Genomic DNA, 22983 nt, shown 5'->3' with positions numbered 1-22983 from the left:
ACTCAGAGAGAGAAATGACATGACCAGGGAGACGCAGACAGAGAGAGGATGTTGTTAGAAGGCTTGCACAGAAAAGGTACAGGAATTGCTCTATTTAATTAAGAGTTATACTCATGTGGTATACTGAACAAAAATATAAACGCAACATGCAACAATTTCAAGTTACAGTTCATAGAAGGAAATCAGTCAATTGAAATAAATTAATTAGGCATTCATTTATGGATTTCACATGACTGGGCAATGGAAGCAGCCATGGGTGGGCCTGGGAGGGCATAGGCCCACCCACTGGGGAGCCAGGCCCAGCCAATCAGAATACATTTTTTCCCACAAAAGGGCTTTATTACAGACAGAAATACTCCACAGCACCACCCCACTCCTCAGACGATCCCACAGGTGAAGAAACCAGATGTGGAGGTCCTGGGCTGGTGTGGTCTGCGGTTGTGAGGCCGGATGACATTTTAGGCGATGTATGGTAGAGAAATGAACATGCAGTCAGCATGCCAATTGCACGCTCCCTTAAAACTTCAGACAATTGTGGCATTGTGTTGTGTGACAAAACTGCACATTTTAGAGTGGCCTTTTATTGTCCCCAGCACAGGGTGCACCTGTGTAATGATCATGCTGTTTAATCAGCTTCTTGATAGGCCCCACCTGTCAGGTGGATGAATTATCTTGGCAAAGGAGAAATGCTCACTAACAGGAATGTAACAGGAAGAAATAAGCTTTTTGTGCATAGGGAAAATGTCTGGGATCTTTTATTTCAGCTCATGAAAGATGTGACCAACACTTTACATGTTCCGTTTATATTTTTGTTCAGTATAGTTTCCTCTTTGGGAGGACAATATCTATCTATCTATCTATCTATGTATGTATCTATCTATCTATCTATCTATCTATCTATCTATCTATCTATCTATCTATTATAGCCTATTCCCCCTCAGGAGACTGAAAAGATTTGGCATTGGTCCTCAGATCCTCAAAAAGTTCTACAGCTGCACCATCGAGAGCATCCTGACTGGTTGCATCACCGCCTGGTATGGCAACTGCTCGGCCTCCGATCGCAAGGCACTACAGAGGGTAGTGTGTACGGCCCAGTACATCACTGGGGCCAATCTTCCTGTTATCCAGGACCTCTATACCAGGCCATGTCAGAAGAAGGCCCTCAAAATTGTCAAAGACTCCAGCCACCCTAGTCATAGACTGTTCTCTCTGCTACCGCACGGCAAGCGGTACCGTAGCGCCAAGTCTAGGTCTAAAAGGCTTCTTAACAGCTTCTACCCCCAAGCCATAAGACTCCTGAACAGCTAATCATGGCTACCCGGACTATTTGCATTGCCCCCCCCCACCCCACCGCCTCTTTTACGCTGCTGCTACTCTGTTTATTATCTATGCATAGTCACTTTAACTCTACCTACATGTACATATTACCTCAACTAACCGGTGCCCCCGTACACTGACTCTGCACCGGTACCCCCCTGTATATAGCCTCCCTACTGTTCTTTTATTTTACTGCTGCTCTTTAATTATTTGTTATTTTTAACTTTTTTTTTTTTTTTTAATCTTAAAACTCCATTGTTGGTTAAGGGCTTGTAAGTAAGCATTTCACTGTAAGGTCTACACCTGTTATATTCGTCGCATGTGGCAAATAACATTTGATTTGATTTGATCTATCTATCTATCTATCCATCTATCTATCCTGGTAATGAAAATATACTGTGTTAGCGTTGTCTTGAAGACCATTGAAATCTTGCATGCACGATTTCAAATAGAGCTATGATTTCAATAGACTTTCTATTCAATTACACAAGGCTTTTCTGTTCAATGACACAAATCATACTCCAACACATTTCATTATCCGGTTACAAGGTCAAATAAATGACTTTATGAAGTATATAGCCATGTAAATCATGGGCATAATATGTTAATGCCTCATTACATCTTATATTTATGATTATATATGCCAAGGTTCATGGCTACTAGCCTATGTTGGATTATGGCTGGAATTATTACACATTACGGCCCATTATGTAACATTTATGAGCTTTTTGTGAGTATAACGTGTTCATATTTCTTATTGGTCTGAAGGGCAGGACCAATGACTCTTTTAAAACAAAGAGATTGTGGGAATGCCACACTTTACTGTACTTCGCAGCAGTTTGTACCGTCTGTTGCCATGACTTTGAGGACTATTAGATATAGCTCTATTTGAGGGTGACATTTACAGTGAGTGTCTCATGGAGAGTTGCCCTTTAGTATCAAGGTACCCCCCACTACTGCGTAAGCCTCCATTCAGGTAATGGAAAAACCCTGGCACCATTTCAAGCTACATTTCCAGCAAGAGCAATCACACACTGTCTTTAAAGGTAAAATCCTTAAATTGGTGAAACTGCCACGTCCTTTTGGGATATTACAACAACAAACTGCAAACAACTAACCATTCCCCCCCCCCCCCCCCCCCCCCCCCCCTCGGATATCAGTGCACGCGTGACAGAACAGCACAATATGTACCGTTTAAAAAAATATATTTACCACACTGCCCGACGCTCCTCACCTTCATTTCATCAACAAAACCAAAACAATAACAAAGGCGGGTTCGACCTTTAAGGAAAGGAGGGATTTCTTCTAATTAGATGAAGGTGTCTCCCCAGCCTTTCTTTTCATGACGTGGCCTAATGAAGCAGTGGGGGACCCTGTCCACTTGTGAAGGCCTTAACTGTGTGAATGCTACAGTAGTTTGAGACAAGATCCAGTCAAGTTCCACCGGGTTTCCTTAAACAATGTTTTCTTCCCTCTTGGGGCTTTATTCTAAAACGGGATATGCTGTATTCCCCTCTTCCCTTCTCCACAGGGGCCCTTGACCTGGATTGCTCGGGTAAACAGAATCGAGGAGGACTGTAAGATCCAGAGCAAGGAGTGTGAGAGTGTAGCTATAAGCCTCAACAGGGAAGATGAGAGCTTCTCTTTCTCTTAGAACACTACTGGGGTGCAGAGGGAGAAAATAACAGTGCAAGGAGAACGCAGAGACACTGATAGTGCTGCAACCAAGTACTCTGAGTCATGTTGGCGGCCATTTTGTGAGGAGTGAATTGATTTCTGCTGCTCTTCACCAGCTACAGTGTGGTAGCCTCTAACTTCGGGGCACCCAAACGACTTATTGAATGATTAGCAACCTTTTAGTAACTTTTGGGATCTGCAACTTAGATCTATGCAGTGTGAACAGACAGTCTTCCTTTTTGATGTCACTGACCTTGCCAGCCAGGTTTACAGACGGGCTTGACGTCGATGTGCACCGCCACACTCTCCGTCGCCCTCTTCTGGCCGCAGTCGAAGGCGGTCACCATGATCTTGTAGCGCAGCTGCTTGTCATAGCTCAGACGCTCCGTGTTTCTGATGTTACCTAATGAGGGAGAGGAGAAATGAAGATTTTAAAAAAATACTAACATAAAAATATGAACCATCACAACCGTGAGGGATGCACTCAAGACAATTCAACTCACTGCCATTGTCTGTAAATAGATTTAGTTCATGTATTGTTCATCGATTTCACTGAGTTCCTCTCCTATCCAAATTAATATCCTCATCACACTCTAACATCTACAGTTGAAGTCGGAAGTTTACATACACCTTAGCCAAATACATTTAAACTCAGTTTTTCACAATTCCTGACATTTAATCCTAGTATAAAATCCCTGTCTTAGGTCAGTTAGGATCACCACTTTATTTTAAGAATGTACAATTTCAGTATAATAGTAGAGAGAATGATTTATTTCAGCTTTTATTTCTTTCATCACATTCCCAGTGGGTCAGAAGTTTACATACACTCAATTAGTATTTGGTAGCATTGCCTTTAAATTGTTTAACTTGGGTCAAAAGTTTTTGGGTAGCCTTCCACATGCTTCCCACAATAAGTTGGGTGAATTTTGGCCCATTCCTCCTGACAGAGCTGGTGTAACTGAGTCAGGTTTGTAGGCCTCCTTGCTCGCACACGCCTTTTCTGCCAACAAATGTTCTATAGGATTGAGGTCAGGGCTTTGTGATGTCCACTCCAATACCTTGCCTTTGTTGTCCTTAAGCCATTTTGCTACAACTTTGGAAGTACGCTTGGGGTCATTGTCCATTTGGAAGACCCATTTGCGACCAAGCTTTAACTTCCTGACTGATGTCTTGAGATGTTTCTTCAATATATCCACATAATTGTCCTTCCTCATGATGCCATATATTTTGTGAAGTGCACCAGTCCCTCCTGCAGCAAAGCACCCCCACAGCATGATGCTGTCACCCCCGTGCTTCACGGTTGGGATGGTGTTCTTCGGCTTGCAAGCTTCCCCTTTTTCCTCCAAACATAACAATGGTCATTATGGCCAAACAGTTTTATTTTTGTTTCATCAGACCAGAGGACATTTCTCCAAAAAGTACAATCTTTGTCCCCATGTGCAGTTGCAAACCGTAGTCTGGCTTTTTTATGCCGGTTTTGGAGCAGTGGCTTCTTCCTTGCTGAGCGGCCTTTCAGGTTATGTCGATATAGGACTTGTTTTACTGTGGCTATAGATACTTTTGTTCCTGTTTCCTCCAGCATCTTCACAAGGTCCTTTGCTGTTGTTCTGGGATTGATTTGCACTTTTCGCACCAAAGTACGTTCATCTCTAGGAGACAGAACGCGTCTCCTTCCTGAGCGGTATGACGGCTGCGTGGTCCCATGGAGTTTATACTTGCGTACTATTGTTTGTACAGATGAACGTGGTTCCTTCAGGCGTTTGTAAATTGCTCCCAAGGATGAACCAGACTTGTGGAGGTCTACAATTTCTTTTCTGAGGTCTTGGCTGATTTCTTTTGATTTTCCCATGATGTCAAGCAAAGAGGCACTACGTTTGAAGGTAGGCCTTGAAATATATCCACAGGTACACCTCCAATTGACTCAAATGATGTCAATTAGCCTATCAGAAGCTTCTAAAGCCATGACATCATTTTCTATAATTTTCCAAACTGTTTAAAGGCACAGTCAACTTAGTGTATGTAAACTTCTGACCCACTGGAATTGTGATACAGTGAATTATAAGTGAAATAATCTGTCTGTAAACAATTGTTGGAAAAAATTACTTGTGTCATGCACAAAGTAGATGTCCTAACTATAGTTTGTTAACAAGAAATGTGTGGAGTGGTTGAAACACCAATTTTAATGACTCCAACCTAAGTGTATGTGAACTTCCGACTTCAAATGTAAGTTCGTTAGCTTTTGTTTTCCCACCTTCCCTAAACGGAGGCTATTTTGCTCAACTAGCTGGTAACCTCTACAGCCAGTTTGGTTGTCTGAGAGTATGTCAGTGTCTGGATCATAGAGATAGAGCACTAGAGAGGAATTATGGTTTGAGGTCCTATGACATCAGCCTTTCTATAGTTGTATCTCTATGCTCCTGATGCTGATGCAGGTTGGCATTTATTAATGAATCTTGCCCTGGAGGCAGCTCTGCAGCTGTCAAGGAGAGGAGAGGAGGTCAGGAGCAGTGTGAGCCCTCAAACCTGGACAGCTCCACTCCCAGATGGACCCTATGAACATGATGTACCCTCAAAAAGGAGGATATCTCAGTCTCTCACTTCCTTGTGTGAATCTGGGTCGGAGAGTTAGTGGAGTGGTACGTTGTTAGTGCTGATTGTGGAGATTAATGCCATGCAGTAAATCAAAGCGATGCCTTTATTCAGATGTAGTTCCATACAAGCAATCAAAGTGCTAAGGGTTTTGATGAAGACTGCAATGGCTGTGGTGGTTACACTGGTCTCTATGAGCTTAACCCTAATTTAAGATGTGCAGGCATTACTATTTTTTTGCGGGAATCTCCCATTGACTACAATGCATGAGTTAGGCAAAAAATCTGAGTTGTGTGGATTCTACCCTAAATGAGACCTTAAGGGAGTGAAGAGAGCTCAATCAATCAAATGTATTTATAAAGCCCTTTTTACATCAGCAGTTGTCACAAAGAACTTATACAGAAACCCAGTCTAAAATGCCAAGAGCAAGCAATGCAGATGTAGAAGCACAGTGGCTATGAAAAACTCCCTAGGAAAACCTAGAGAGGAAACAGGCTCTGAGGGGTGGCATTGTTTGTCTTTGAATTGTGTGAAAAGACACACATTTTTGTGCAACTTCATTCATTGGAAAATACATTTTTGGGGGGTAAACTTCGGAACAATCTTTTGAAAGTTATTAGAGCAATGCATGATGGGCAATGGTTTTCGACACTGCCTTTTTTTTGTGTCCCACATTTATTTATATAAAAAAAAAAAACTGTTAACAAGCAAATATTGTTAATCCACCAGGTTGTCACCAAAATAATTATAATATAGTAGTAGCCTTACGTTTTTAAATGTTGTATTAATTCCAATACTGTTTTCTATGCTTGTTTTCAATTAATACTTTGGGATACTTGTAGTCAGAAAGTCAGAAAGGCCCTTTTTTTTTGTGTAGGCAACAGTAGGCCTACACAGTTTTCTTCATAACGCATTTCATATTTCGTTGAGCCTACATTACACAATTTTCTTTATAATGCATTTAATACAAAGCTCCACTTTTTCGACTACATTACACCATTTCTTTGGTGGTCCTCTGTAGCTCAATTGGTAGAGCATGGCGCTTGTAACGCCAGGGTAGTGGGTTCGATCCCCGGGACACCCATACGTAAAAATGTATGCGCACATGACTGTAAGTCGCTTTGGATAAAAGCGTCTGCTAAATGGCATATTATTATTATTATTATTATTCTTTCATAATGCATTTTATACAAGGCTATGTCCAATTTTCTGAGGGTTGCCAGATTGGAGAAAAAAATACAGATTTTTTTGTTTAGTTTTTTGTATCGATGAAGGTATTTGATTGGGGAATGGGGATACATTCTTATGATGGGAAATTATAATACACACCATAATACACACACACAAACACTTACACACATATTCACACACTCACTTTGTTTGTACTCATGTTATAGCCAACTCTTGACTTTCGTATTAATTATTTTAAATGTATTCATTATCTTTAAATATACACTACAGTTCAAAAGTTTGGGGTCACTTAGACATTTTCTTGTTCCATTAGACAATTTTTTGGTCCATTTAGTATAACATCAAATTGATCAGAAATACAGTGTAGACATTGTTAATGTTGTAAATGGCTATTGTAGCTGGAAACGGCTGATTTTTAATGGAATATCTACATAGGCGTACAGAGGCCCATTATCAGCAACCATCAGTCATGTGTTCCAATAGCACGTTGTGTTTGCTAATCCAAGTTTATCATTTTAAAATGCTAATTTATCATTAGAAAACCCTTTTGCAATTATGTTAGCACAGCTGAAAACTGTTGTGCTGATTAAAGAAGCAATAAAACTGGCCTTCTTGAGACTAGTTGCGTATCTGGAGCATCAGCAATTGTGGGTTCGATTAAAGGCTCAAAATGACCAGAAAAAAATAACTTTCTTCTGAAACTCGTTAGTCTATTCTTGTTCAATTAGCCTTTTAAAATGATATACTTGGATTAGCAAACGCAACATGACATTGGAACACAGGACTGATGGTTGCTGATATTGTCCTCTGTACACCTACAGTGGGGGGAAAAAAGTATTTAGTCAGCCACCAATTGTGCAAGTTCTCCCACTTAAAAAGATGAGAGAGGCCTGTAATTTTTATCATAGGTACACGTCAACTATGACAGACAAAATGAGATTTTTTTTCTCCAGAAAATCACATTGTAGGATTTTTTATGAATTTATTTGCTAATTATGGTGGAAAATAAGTATTTGGTCAATAACAAAAGTTTCTCAATATTTTGTTATATACCCTTTGTTGGCAATGACACAGGTCAAACGTTTTCTGTAAGTCTTCACAAGGTTTTCACACACTGTTGCTGGTATTTTGGCCCATTCCTCCATGCAGATCTCCTCTAGAGCAGTGATGTTTTGGGGCTGTCGCTGGGCAACACAGACTTTCAACTCCCTCCAAAGATTTTCTATGGGGTTGAGATCTGGAGACTGGCTAGGCCACTCCAGGACCTTGAAATGATTCTTACGAAGCCACTCCTTCGTTGCCCGGGCGGTGTGTTTGGGATCATTGTCATGCTGAAAGACCCAGCCACGTTTCATCTTCAATGCCCTTGCTGATGGAAGGAGGTTTTCACTCAAAATCTCACGATACATGGCCCCATTCATTCTTTCCTTTACACGGATCAGTCGTCCTGGTCCCTTTGCAGAAAAACAGCCCCAAAGCATGATGTTTCTACCCCCATGCTTCACAGTAGGTATGGTGTTCTTTGGATGCAACTCAGCATTCTTTGTCCTCCAAACACGACGAGTTGAGGTTTTACCAAAAAGTTATATTTTGGTTTCATCTGACCATATGACATTCTCCCAATCCTCTTCTGGATCATCCAAATGCACTCTAGCAAACTTCAGACGGGCCTGGACATGTACTGGCTTAAGCAGGGGGACACGTCTGGCACTGCAGGATTTGAGTCCCTGGCGGCATAGTGTGTTACTGATGGTAGGCTTTGTTACTTTGGTCCCAGGTCTCTGCAGGTCATTCACTAGGACCCCCCGTGTGGTTCTGGGATTTTTGCTCACCGTTCTTGTGATCATTTTGACCCCACGGGGTGAGATCTTGCGTGGAGCCCCAGATCGAGGGAGATTATCAGTGGTCTTGTATGTCTTCCATTTCCTAATAATTGCTCCCACAGTTGATTTCTTCAAACCAAGCTGCTTACCTATTGCAGATTCAGTCTTCCCAGCCTGGTGCAGGTCTACAATTTTGTTTCTGGTGTCCTTTGACAGCTCTTTGGTCTTGGCCATAGTGGAGTTTGGAGTGTGACTGTTTGAGGTTGTGGACAGGTGTCTTTTATACTGATAACAAGTTCAAACAGGTGCCATTAATACAGGTAACGAGTGGAGGACAGAGGAGCCTCTTAAAGAAGAAGTTGCAGGTCTGTGAGAGCCAGAAATCTTGCTTGTTTGTAGGTGACCAAATACTTATTTTCCACCATAATTTGCAAATAAATTCATTAAAAATCCTACAATGTGATTTTCTGGATTTTTTCTCTCTCAATTTGTCTGTCATAGTTGATGTGTACCTATGATGAAAATTACAGGCCTCTCTCATCTTTTTAAGTGGGAGAACTTGAACAATTGGTGGCTGACTAAATACTTTTTCCCCCACTGTATGTAGATATTCCATAAAAAAATCAACAGTTTCCAGCTACAATAGCCATTTAAAACATTAACTATGTCTACACTGTATTTCTGATCAATTTGATGTTATTTTAATGGACAATTTTATTTATTTTCTTTCACAAAAACAATGACATTTCTAAGTGACCCCAAACTTTTGAACGGTAGTGTACGTCTTCACTGCCTGTCTCAGTATAAAACCTCAATCAGTTGTTCAGGATCGATGAGGGAGAGAAGAAACATTCAGGCAAAATTCAGACAACCTTCAACTCTGAATGAGCTGGAACTACCGTATCTCTATCTGTGTCGCTGTTTCTCCTCCTTATTACTGATTCTACTTCCCTGTCTCTCTTCTTTTCTCTGTTGATTCTTTCTTCTGGCCTCTCCCTCTCTGTACTTCTCTCTCACACATCCTCTCTCCTTTCCTCACTCCCTCCATCTTTCTCCCTGAGTTGCAGAGGGCTGGCGGGCCTGTTTTATTTAATAACTCACTCAGGCCTATGATCCACGGTTAATGATGGAGCCAGAAGCCCCCTCAGTACAAAACACACTGGCGGCCCCAATGCATCACTCCGCTCAGTTCTAATTGAGCACCACGAGCGCTAGTCGCACTGCAGACAGTGGGAGGGCTATAGGAGGCGAGGCGACTGCCAGCCGCGAAGCTGGAATGGCGGACAGGAGCTATAAAAGTCACAGAGGGGCCTGGGCCGTGCCAGAGGAAATCAGAGTCACCAGACAGGGAGGAAGAAAAGAAGAGAGAGAGAGGGAGGGAAAGAGAGAGGAGAGAGAGAGAGAGAGAGAGAGAGAGAGAGAGAGAGAGAGAGAGAGAGAGAGAGAGAGAGAGAGAGAGAGAGAGAGAGAGAGAGAGAGAGAGAGAGAGAGAAAGGAAGGAAGGGAAGCAGGGAAGGAGAGAGAAAGAGAGAGAAAGTGAGGAAGAGAGAAAGGGAGGACGTGACAGAGAAACATTTTGGCCTGTCTGATAAGCGGGCTCCACTCGTCCTTGTGTTCCCACTGATCACACAGAGCTGGATCCAGTTTCATATCACTCTGTATAACACTGCACTGTGATCAGAAGATGAATGGGGAAGCACGCTGACAAATGGTGTGAGATATGTGCTATGAATATAATTAACTAAGTTCAGTTGGTTGGAGAAGATTCTGGCAACAGCAAATCACATTTTTGGGTTCAATTCCCGCATGGGCCACATGTACTGACTGTGAATGGACTGTAAGTCAATCTAGATACGAACTTCTGGTAATGACTATTCAAATTATGCCGAGCCAATTTGATGGCCTGAGGAACAGTTTGTGTCATTACTGTTATAGAAAGTAAAGTGTAACCAAGTTGAAGGAATTTATGTTTTTTTTTCTGAGAGCAGAATTAACAATGTGTAGAGAGAGCAAAAGTACAAAAGTTTGACCTAACGCAAGGTCAGTCAGAGTAGCCTATGCTTGTGTCATTTGACCTGCAGGTTTTGAGGTCAGGGGATGAGGTTAGAGTTCACTGACCATTGCGGTCGATGGCGAAGGGTGTGTCGGAGGTGACGATGTCGTAGTTGCAGATCTGGCTGTACTGCGGGGAACAGTCCTGGTCCCAGGCCTCTACCTGCAGGATGCTGTCGTAGATCTTCTCCTCTGTTACTGCAGCGTGGTACACGGCCTCCCGGAACACAGGAGAGAACTCATTCACGTCATCCACCTGGATGTGAACCACCGCCCTGGATAGAGGGGGGGAGAGAGGGAGGGGGGAGAGAGGGAGGGGGGAGAGAGGGAGGGGGGGAGAGAGTGAGAGAGCAAAAAGTGTGGGGGAAGGTAGTGAGGCATAGACTTTTGATGCTCTTTCTTCCAATAATAAGTACTAATGATGACAAAATACTTAATGTCCTCAAACCGTTGGTCAGGGAGGTGACCAAGAACCCGATGATCACTCTGATAGAGCTCTAGAGTTCCTCTGTGGAGATGGGAGAACCTTCCAGAAGGACAGCCATCTCTGCAGCACTCCATCAATCAGGCCTTTACGGTAGAGTGGCCAGACGGAAGCCACTCCTCAGTAAAAGGCACATGACAGCCCTCTTGGAGTTTGTCAAAAGGCACCTAAAGACTCTCAGACCATGAGAAAAATATTCTCTGGTCTGATGAAACCAAGATTGAACTCTTTGTCCTGAATGCCAAGCGTCAGGTCTGGAGGAAACCTGGCACCATCCCTACGGTGAAGCATGGTGGTGGCAGCATCATGATGTGGGGATGTTTTTCAGCGGCAGGGACTGGGATACTAGTCAGGATCTCGGCAAAGATTAACAGAGCAAAGTACAGAGAGATCCTTGATCAAAACCTGCTCCAGAGCGCTCAGGATCTCAGACTGGGGCGAAGGTTCACCTTCCAACAGGACAACAACCGTAAGCACACAGCCAAGACAACGCAGGAGTGGCTTCAGGACAAGTCTCTGAATGTCCTTTAGTGGCCCAGCCAGAGCTTTGACTTTAACCCGATCGAACAACGCTGGAAAGACCTGAAAATAGCTGTGGAGCGACGCTCCCAATCCAACCTGACTGAGCTTGAGAGGATCTGTCGAGAAGAATGGGAGAAACTCCACAAATACAGGTGTGCCAAGCTTGTAGCGTCATACCCAAGAATACTCGAGGCTGTAATCGCTGCTAAAGGTGCTTCAACAAAGTACTGAGTAAAGGGTCTGAATACTTATGTAAATGTTATATATCCGTATTTTAGCAACAATTTAATCAATTTTTGAAAAAAGGCTTTAACCTAAATGTGGAAAAAATCAAGGGGTCTGAATACTTTCCGAAGGCACTGTATAGCCTCGCTATTGTTATTTATTGTGTTACTATTAGCTCATTTTCTTACTTTTTAACTCTGCATTGTTGTGAAAGGGCCTGTAAGCATTTCACTGTAAAGTCTACACCTGTTGTATTTGGCGCCTGTGACAAATACAATTTGATTTTGATTAGATTTTTGATTCGAATTTGATGAAAGTAAAACGGATGCACACACAAGTATTGACAGGTGCCCTATTTCACTCAGAGACATTAATCAAAGATGACCAAGCTGGGAAATCACTCCCACTCTCTCATGCCCATCTCTCTCTCTGTGCGACAGTATCAGCCTTTAGTCAGTGCACTAAAGCACAGCCTTCAATAGCACTTCATCAGAGCAGGGCTATAAGGCTTGATTTGTTGTTATCCATGACTGTCTGACTCATAAGGAGCCTTCAGGCCCTCATTAATGAGAATCATCCCCAGAGCTGACCATTGAGCAAGTCTCAGCTGTTACTAGGACTGCAGAGGGCTGCTATTGCACAGTGGATGTGCTCAGTCACAGTCTATGATTATTACTGGACGCTTGGCATGTAGAGCTACACTGAGCATACCAAACATTATGAACAACTTCCTAATATTGAGTTGCAACCCAGCCCCCCTTTTGCCCTCAGAACAGCCTCAATTCATCGGGGCATGGACTCTACAAGGTGTTGAAAGCGTTCCACAGGGATGCTGGCCCATGATGACTCCAATGCTTCCCACAGTTTTGTTAAGTTGGCTGGATGGGTGGTGGACCATTTTTGATACACACGGGAAACTTTTGAGTGTGAAAAACCCAGCAGAGTTGCAGTTCTTGACACAAACCAGTGCGCCTGGCACCTAAAACATACCCCCTTTAAAGGCACTTAAATATTTTGTAATGCGCATTCACCCTCTGAATGGCACACGCACACAATCCATGTCTCAATTGTCTCAAGGCTTAAAAATCTGGACAAAGGTTTTTTCTTCAAGTCGGACGCTAAGGACGTACTAGAGACACCCGACAAGGCCCATACCCCGTCATTCGCAGGAGAAAGAGACAGATATCTGGGACGTAGGACGTAGGTCGGGGTGCCTTGTAAGGATCCGACGGAGAGTGAGTAATTTGCCTCTTCCATCAGTCCTATTAGCCAACGTACAATCATTGGATAATAAAATAGGCGAGCTACGATCAAGAATATACTACCAACGGGACATAAAAAAGACAAGGGGTGGCGGTCTGTGTATATTTGTAAACAACAGCTGGTGCACAAAATCTAATATTCTCAAGGTCTCAAGGTTTTGCTGGCCTGAGGTAGAGTATATCATGATAAACTGTAGACCACACTATTTACCAAGAGAGTTTTAATCTATATTTTCTGAGCTGTCTATTTACCTCCACAAACCGATGATGGCACTAAGACTGCACTCAATGAGCTGTATAAGGCAATAAGCAAACAGGAAAACGCTCATCCAGAGGCGGCTCTCCTAGTGGCCGGGGACTTTAATACAGGGAAACTTAAATCTGTTTTACCCAATTTATACCAGCATGTTAAATGTGCAAGCAGAGGGGAAAAAACTCTAGACCACCTTTACTCCACACACAGAGACACGTACAAAGCTCTCCCACGCCCTCCATTTGGCAAATCTGACCATAACTCTATCCTCCTGATTTCTGCTTACAAGCAAAAACTAAAGCAGGAAGCACCAGTGAATCGTTCAATAAAGAAGTGGTCAGATGACGCAGATGCTAAGCTACAGGACTGTTTTGCTAGCACAGACTGGAATATGTTCCGGGATTCTTCCGATGGCATTGAGGAGTACACCACATCAGCCAATGGCATCATCAATAAGTGCATCGATGACATCGTCCCCACAGTGACCGTACGTACATACCCCAACCAGAAGCCATGGATTACAGGCAACATCCACACTGAGCGAAAGGGTAGAGCTGCCGCTTTCAAGGAGCGGAACTCTAACCTGGACGCTTATAAGAAATCCCGCTATGCCCTCAGACAAACCATCAAACAGGCAAAGCGTCAATACAGGACTATGATTGAATCGTACTACACCGGCTCCGACGCTCGTCGGATGTGGCAGGACTTGCAAACTATTACAGACTACAAAGGGAAGAGCAGCCGCGAGCTGCCCAGTGAGACGAGCCTACCAGCTAAATCACTTCTATGCTCGCTTCGAGGCAAGCAACACTGAGGCATGCATGAGAGCATCAACTGTTCCGGACGACTGTGTGATCACGCTCTCCGTAGCCGATGTGAGTAAAACCTTTATACAGGTCAACATTCACAAGGCCGCAGGGCCAGACGGATTACCAGGACGTGTACTCCGAGCATGCGCTGACCAACCTGCAAGTGTCTTCACTGACATTTTCAACCTGTCCCTGACTGAGTCTGTAATACCAACATGTTTCAAGCAGACCACCATAGTTCCTGTGCCCAAGAACACTAAGGTAACCTACCTAAATGACTACAGACCTGTAGCACTAACGTCTGTAGCCATGAAGTGCTTTGAAAGGCTGGTCATGGCTCACATCAACACCATTATCCCAGAAACCCTAAACCAACACCAATTTGCATACCGTCCCAACAGATCCACAGATGATGCAATCTCTATTGCACTCCACACTGCCCTTTCCCACCTGGACAAAAGGAACACCTACGTGAGAATGCTATTCATTGACTACAGCTCAGCGTTCAACACCATAGTTTCCTCAAAGCTCATCACTAAGGACCCTGGGACTAAACACCTCCCTCTGCAACTGGATCCTGGACACTTCCTGACGGGCCGCCCCCAGGTTGTAAGGGTAGGTAACAACACATCTGCCACGCTGATCCTCAACACGGGGGCCCCTCAGGGATGCTTGCTCAGTCCCCTCCTGTACTCCCTGTTACTGCATGGCCAGGCACGACATTAACACAATCATTAAGTTAACAGTGGTAGTAAGCCTGATCACCGTCAACGATGAGACAGCCTATAGGGAGGAGGTCAGAGACCTGGCCGTGTGGTGCCAGGATAACAACCTCTTCCTCAACGTTATCAAGACAAAGGAGATGATTGTGGACTACAGGAAAAAGAAGAGGACCGAGTACGCCCCCATTCTCATCGACAGGGCTGTAGTGGAGCAGGTTGAGAGCTTCAAGTTCCTTGGTGTCCACATCACCAACAAACTATCATGGTCCAAACACACCAAGACAGTCGTGAAGAAGGCACGACAAAGCCTATTCCCCCTCAGGAGACTGAAAAGATTTGGCATGGGTCCTCAGATCCTCAAAAAGTTATACAGCTGCACCATTGAGAGCATCCTGACTGGTTGCATCACTGCCTGGTATGGCAACTGCTTGGACTCCGACCGCAAGGCACTACAGAGGGTAGTGTGTACGGCCCAGTACATCACTGGGGCCAGGTTTCCTGCCACCCAGGTCCTCTATACCAGGTGGTGTCAGAGGAAGGCCCTAAAAATTGTCAAAGACTCCAGCCACCCTAGTCATAGACGCACAGCAAGCGGTACCGGAGCGCCAAGTTTAGGTCCAAAAGGCTTCTTAACAGCTTCTACCCCGAAGCTATAAGACTCCTGAACAGGTAATCAAATGGCTACCCGGACTATTTGCATTGTGTCCCCCCCACCCCCACCCCCACCCCCCCTTTTACTATCTATGCATATTCACTGTAACTATACCTAAATGTACATATTACCGCAATTACCTCGACTAACCGGTGCCCCCGCACATTGACTCTGTACCGGTACCCCCTGTATATAGCCTCGCTACTGTTATTTTTACTGTTATTTTACTGCTTTCATTTTTTATTTATCTATTGTTTACTTAACAGTTATTTATCTTAAAACTCCACTGTTGTTTAGGGCTTGTAAATAAGCATTTCACTGTAAGGTCTACACATGTTGAATTCGGCGCATGTGACAAATAAAATTTGATTTGAAAAATAATCCTTCTTTAACCGGTCTCCCCCCTTCATCTACACTGATTGAAATGGATTTAACAAGTGACATCAATAAGGGATCATAGCTTTCACCTGGATTCACCTGGTCAATCTATGTCATGGAAAGAGCAGGTGTTCTTAATGTTTTGTATACTCAGTGTATATCAGTTTGCTTGTATAATGGATTTTTTTTATTACAAAAATCGATCTCACACAAACAAAGATACAGCCACACACACGTTTGTTTTACTATCCTTGTGGGGACCAAACAATTGATTCCCATTCAAATTATATTTTCCCTAAACCTAATCCTAACCCTTAACATAACCCTAACCCTAATTCTACACACACACACACACACACACACACACACATCCCCACTCCCTCCGAAACACACACCAACCCCCCTCCCCGACACACACTCCTTCCTTACTTGTGTGACTTCTTCCTGCTGGCCCCGTTGGCCCCGGCCCCACAGTCGTAGGCCTGGATGATGAAGGTGTACTCCTTCTGGGTCTCACAGTCCACCGAGCCCTTGGCCCTCAGGACCCCCTCCCCTGACGTCCTGTTCAGGACCACCGCCTCGAACGGGGCCTCCTGCCCGTGGATCATAAATGCACAGATCTCCCCTGCAAGGAAAATGAGGAGGAGGAGAAGGTGGAGAGGAAATGAGGGGTAGAGAGAGAATTAATAGAGATATAATGGACATTGTGTGTCGAAACTGTTGTTTTTCAGAGCTGGAAAGGTGTCTCGGCATGCCGCCACTCTGAACACCGTTATCGAGGACATTGTGTGTGTTTTTAATGATGGTGGTGAAACACAGTTGAGCTGCTAAGAGACTGAAAGAGCGTTATGCGGTTGTAATTGCCCTGGTGGCATCATGTCGTGCCAGGCCAGACAGGGAGGAGGAAATGCAATTTGTGTTTGCTTTATTTCGCAATATTCCTCTCTCCAGGTCACCTTCCAGAGAAATAAATGTTTTAAGTCTAATGGTCTCCAATAGGAGAGAGACTAGAGTACATGTAACGGTCTGCTGGATAAGATGAGTCATTTGATACAATCATTTGCTGTAAAAAATACTCTTTCTCTCTACCTTGTTGAATGAGTCAAATTGAAATGTAAGCACGACCTCCTTAATGACACAGTGTAGTGTCTTTGCCTTGTAAGGGTCTCTGGTTCAAGCCCTGCTACTGACTATCTCCCACCTTCACTACACTGGTATCAGAAGTGGGATGGATAATCGGTTTCCTGCCATTGAAAGGACAGCAAGAGTTGTGTGAGAGTCTTTTTATAGAGTAACACTGGGGAACACTTTCTTGGTGAACGGGGTAGGGTAGTAAACCACGTCCATTGGACCAACACTTGGCGATCTTGTAAGACAAACATCTTGATGTTTGAAGCAACGCATTAGTGGGCAATACACAGAGTCACAGTTCTGAACACAATGATCTTTGTCAGCATCTCTCGCTGACATAAATTAAATATGGGCCTGACATCAGACTTGTGGTGTGTAGTCATGAAGAAAATAACTACAGATAGCCCGCCGACTACGCCAACTTTTTTTTAACAGGTTTCCGATTCTGGAACCATCTCTATCTTTCTGTTCTTTCAGGGATTTGGGGAAATGGCCTTAGGGAAAACACTCGCACCCCTGACCCTGTGACAGCCGATATCACTTAAACCCCAGCAGGACGTCAGGAACAAAAAGTGCCAGGGCTATCCCTTGTATGCACAAGCGCCACTGCCAAGCCCTGATAAGCCAAACTTTCTCTCTCGGTCTCTCCGCCTCACCTCCCCTTCATTTTTCATTCCTCAATATTTCTCTCAGTTTTTTTAGAACCCATTCCACCTGCTCAAATCCCTCTCCATTCGAAGTGGTGAAATAACAATTTACCCTTCGCGGTCCATCCGTCCGCGCTGCTGCCTGGGCTTGCAGTTTAACTTTCCCCTCTATATTAGCCCCCACAATGCCTTATCGAAATTAAACGACCACCACAATGGGCGCGGAGCGGCAAGGTGCGCAGAGGGAGCAAATAATCATCCAAACACAGTGGGCGGCATGCGAGGGGAAAGATAAGCACAGCGTGGCGCTGAGCTTCCAGCGCCTTCCAAATATTATGTTAGATGAGAGGGAGGAAAGGGAGGGGGAGCCAGTATGAAATATGAAAATAACAAACACAATCATACATTACATATAAAATACAAACATACAGAATACTGGGAATAAAATAAAAACATTTCCACTTAGTAGTTTGGGTCTGATGCAAAGCCATTTTACGCTCCATCTGCTTGACCGCAAATGCATTTGTCTGGATTACATTTAGAGAGAGGATGGAGGGGTCAGGAAACTATCAACGAGTGCAGTGATGGAGACATGCAATGGACAGGTAACTGCCAAAATAAAGGAAACAGCAACATAAAGTGTTTTAACACTAGAACCGCCTGGCCTTTCAGCCTATAAGTACCAGCTAGAGAACGTTATCGGGCGTCCCCTTTACCATATGCATCAGATGCTTATCAACCTGCAAGGTGCAGCAAACATAAGCAACAACGCTTGATAAATAGTGCATCAACTATTATAAAGGATTCATTGGATGGTGAAATATTTGTGGAAATATATCAATAAATAAAAACGTTTTTTGTTTAGAGAGTCAAGGATATGTTTTGTATAATTCTACAAAGTCCTAGCAATACGTAGGCCTATAGCCTATTTTAGTTTCCCTTATAATAAAAACATGACAGTGTAATCCAATTGATCAACTTTATTTGTAGATTCGATTAGTAAGAGTTATAGTAATTAATAAAGTCCAGTTACAGCTTCTTTTGACAAAGTAGAAAGGAAAAATATTATAATAATATAACCAGCCAGGTGCACAGGTGAAATTATTTGCTGTATTCCTAAACAAAAGCACCACTGCATGAACAATTGTAAAGGATGAATTGCATAAATAAATAGCATATTTTTATTTTAAGTTTATTATGTTACTCGTTTTTGCTTAGTAGCCAGAGCAATGCTGCTGCGCAAGTGGTCATGTGCTAAATGCATGGACAGCACACATATTCTTGGAAAAAGTGAAATTTTGAAATAGAGCTGCACCTTTGGAATTATGAAAGTTATTTGACAAAGGTAAGTGTAATAGAAACTGCAGAATATGCTCTTTCTGATACTATATAGAAATCAAAATGTTTTACCTGTATGTGACTCTGAAGGAGGATTTGATAAAGTGATGATCCTTTCCCTGCATCTGTCAATTACAAGATGCACCCATCTCTTCATGTGCAATTTGACAACTGATAGGCCTAATATTGTCACTCATCAGGATTACTGTCAATTTAATCTTGTCGATAGGCTAACTCTTATTATGTGTGAAATTAGTTTGGGTATAGTTTAGGTGTAGTTTCGATGGGCTGGCTGTGCAGGCTGTCTGTCATTGTTTGTTTCCTACTCATCAAGTTGGATAGAGTCAAGGATATTGTTTTGCATTATTCTAAAGGTCTACTGCAACACATAGCATTCATTTTCCTTACAATACATTTGATTAGTAATAGAGTTACAGTATATTATTATATTATAAATAAAACAGTCCTTTAAAAGATTCTGTTTACAAAGTAAAACGTTAAAGAGAATGGATCAATCCCCAAGGAGCATCAAATGATGTGCTGCTGATAAAAAGGCATAACACAAATTCATCATTACACTATTGTCTTTCTAAATTAAATCAACCTCGTCACCCTCCTTATCATTCAGTTAGGCCTAATTTAAATTCAATTGTGAAGTAAGGTGCACAATTATCGCCCATTCATCCATTTGTCATTCATTCAGAGAGAAGAGAGAGACGTATTAGTGCCTGGCTGGGTACCAACGTCCTACAGCAGATTGTTTTGGCGGGTTAAGTTGGGAATAGGTGTGAAAAACAAAACAGGTAAAAAGGCTCTAAATACTTTGTTTGTGATTTCGAAATTCTGACAAATGAGCAATGTAAAATACAAACATTTAGGGAAAGTCAGGGAAGGAGCAGGACAGCTTTTTTGGGGGGCAGATTTTTTTATATTTACTAAATCAAACGTCAGTGGTCATTGGCCTATGGCGGTTCTGGTGTTAATAGGGAATTGGGCCACCAGAACAGCTTCAATGCACCTTGGCATAGATTCTACAAGTGTCTGTAACTCTTATTGGAGGGATGCGACACCATTCTTCCACAAGAAATTCCATCATTTGGTGTTTTGTTGATTGTGGTGGAAAACGCTCAGGTGCAACTCCAGAATCTCCCATAAGTGTTCAATTGGGTTGGAATCTGGTGACTGAGATACAGGTTGGCATTTATTGTCATGAGTCTTACCCTGGAGGCAGCTCTGCAGAGTGGTCACTAGCTGGCACAGCCACAAAGTCATAAAACCTGATTTTAAAACTAATCCTAACCACACTGCTAACCTTAATGCCTACCCCTAACCTTAAATTAAGACCAAAAAGCACATTTTTGTTTTCATGAAATGTTATGATATAACCAATTTTGACTTTGCAGCTGGCCCATCTTGCGGAAACTGCTTAGTTCTGCCTCCAGGGCAAGACTCATGAAAATAAACGTCAACCTGTGACTGAGACAGACAGACAGACACACACACACACACACACACCCTTTATATCCCCTATGCTCCTTTGAGACCCCTCTTTCATAGTCACTGAGATCTCTTCTTCTAGGCATGGTAGCCAAAATATTGGGTAACTGGGCAACTGGGCATTTCTATACATGAACTTTAGTATGATGGGATGTTAATTGCTTAATTAACTCAGGAACCACACCTGTGTGGAAGGACCTGCTTTCAATATTCTTTGTATCCCTCATTTACTCAAGTGTTTCCTTTATTTTGGCAGTTACCTGTATAATAATATAATAATAATATGCCATTTAGCAGACGCTTTTATCCAAAGCGACTTACAGTCATGCATGCATACATTTTTTTTGTGTATGGGTGGTCCCGGGGATCGAACCCACTACCTTGGCGTTACAAGCGCCGTGCTCTACCAGCTGAGCTACAGAGGACCACTGTATACAGTTGAAGTCGGAAGTTTACATACACTTAGGTTGGAGTCATTAAAACTTGTTTTTCAACCACTACACACATTTCTTGTTAACAAACTATATTTTTTGGCAAGTCGATTAGGACATCTACTTTGTGCATGACACAAGTAATTTTTCCAACAATTGTTTACAGACAGATTATTTCACTTATAATTCACTGTATCACAATTCCAGTGGGTCAGAAGTTTACATACAGTTAGTTTGACTGTGCCTTTAAACAGCTTGGAAAATTCTAGAAAATGATGTCATGGCTTTAGAAGCTTCTGATAGGCTAATTGACATCATTTGAGTCAATTGGAGGTGTACCTGTGGATGTATTTCAAGGCCTACCTTCAAACTCAGTGCCTCTTTGCTTGACATCATGGGAAAATCAAAAGAAATCAGCCAAGACCTCAGAAAAAAAATTGGTTTCCAAACGCCTGAAGGTACCACGTTCATCTGTACAAACAATAGTACACAAGTATAAACACCATGGGACCACGCAGCCGTCATACCGCTCAGGAAGGAGACGCGTTCTGTCTCCTAGAGATGAACGTACTTTGGTGCGAAAAGTGCAAATCAATCCCAGAACAACAGCAAAGGACCTTGTGAAGATGCTGGAGGAAACACGTACAAAAGTATCTATATCCACAGTAAAATGAGTCCTATATTGACATAAACTGAAAGGCCGCTCAGCAAGGAAGAAGCCACTGCTCCAAAACCGCCATAAAAAAGCCAGACTACGGTTTGCAACTGCACATGGGTACTTTTTTGAGAAATGTCCTCTAGTCTGATGAAACAAAAATATAACTGTTTGGCCATAATGACCATCGTTATGTTTGGAGGAAAAAGGGGGGACTTGCAAGCCGAAGAACACCATCCCAACCGTGAAGCACGGGGGTGGCAGCATCATGCTGTGGGGGTGCTTTGCTGCAGGAGGGATTGGTGCACTTCACAAAATAGATGGCATCATGAGGAAGGACAATTATGTGGATATATTGAAGCAATATCTCAAGACATCAGTCAGGAAGTTAAAGCTTGGTCGCAAATGGGTCTTCCAAATGGACAATTACCTCAAGCATACTTCCAAAGTTGTGGCAAAATGGTTTAAGGACAACAAAGTATTGGAGTGGCCATCACAAAGCCCTGACCTCAATCCTATAGAAAATGTGTGGGCAGAACTGAAAAAACGTGTGCGAGCAAGGAGGCCTTCAAACCTGACTCAGTTACACCAGCTCTGTCAGGAGGAATGGGCCAAAATTCACCAAACTTATTGTGGGAAGCTTGTGGAAGGCTACCTGAAACGTTTGACCCAAGTTTAACAATTTAAAGGCAATGCAACCAAATACTAATTGCGTGTATGCAAACTTCTGACCCTCTGGGAATGTGATGAAAGAAATAAAAGCTGAAATAAATCATTCTCTCTACTATTATTCTGACATTTCACATTCTTAAAATAAAGTGGTGATCCTAACTGACCTAAAACAGGGAATTTTTAATAGGATTAAATGTCAGGAATTGTGAAAAACAGAGTTTAAATGTATTTGGCTAAAGTGTATGAAACCTCCGACTTCAACTGTATGTAAATGGTAATGACAGACAGATGGAGAGATTTCAGGGAAGAAGATTCCTATCGTGTCAACAGAAGTGCACTTTGCATCTCTCTTGAAGGACACTTAGATTACCTCTCAATAGCACTGCCAAGAGATGTACTCTAGTAGTCTACTACTGACTCTGAGTCTTACCATTTTGGGCCTGAACTCTTTGACAGATATCTTCTGGGAAGTGGATGTTTTCACAGTAAATGTGAAAATATAAAGCTTTTGCAGGGGACTTCTAGGCGTGCCAAGGTGTTTGAGAAGTGCTGTAGTTTGGGAGTGGGATGTGTGGGATGTGTGGGAGTCAGCAGAAATGATTCAGAGAAAAGTAAATCAAATTGAGCCTATTTAATATTGAACATTCTGAGCTAGA

The 22983-nt window shown here is 42.9% G+C and overlaps 1 protein-coding gene across 1 annotated transcript in view; it reads right to left on the bottom strand.

The window, feature by feature from the left end:
- LOC311099183 (calsyntenin-2-like) overlaps nt 1-22983 on the bottom strand; it is a gene marked incomplete at both ends in the record, with an annotated part of 317151 nt that overhangs the window by 75830 nt on the left and 218338 nt on the right. The window contains 3 exons of the mRNA XM_084139863.1: nt 3248-3397; nt 10716-10924; nt 16386-16581. Of these exons, the coding sequence (XP_083995989.1) occupies nt 3248-3397; nt 10716-10924; nt 16386-16581 (555 nt within the window). The remainder of the gene's footprint in view (nt 1-3247; nt 3398-10715; nt 10925-16385; nt 16582-22983) is intronic.

This window comes from Coregonus lavaretus (genome assembly GCF_964263955.1).
Source record: "Coregonus lavaretus genome assembly, chromosome: 23".
Taxonomy (NCBI): Eukaryota; Metazoa; Chordata; class Actinopteri; order Salmoniformes; family Salmonidae; genus Coregonus; species Coregonus lavaretus.
This window is presented reverse-complemented; position numbering and strand designations above follow the sequence as displayed.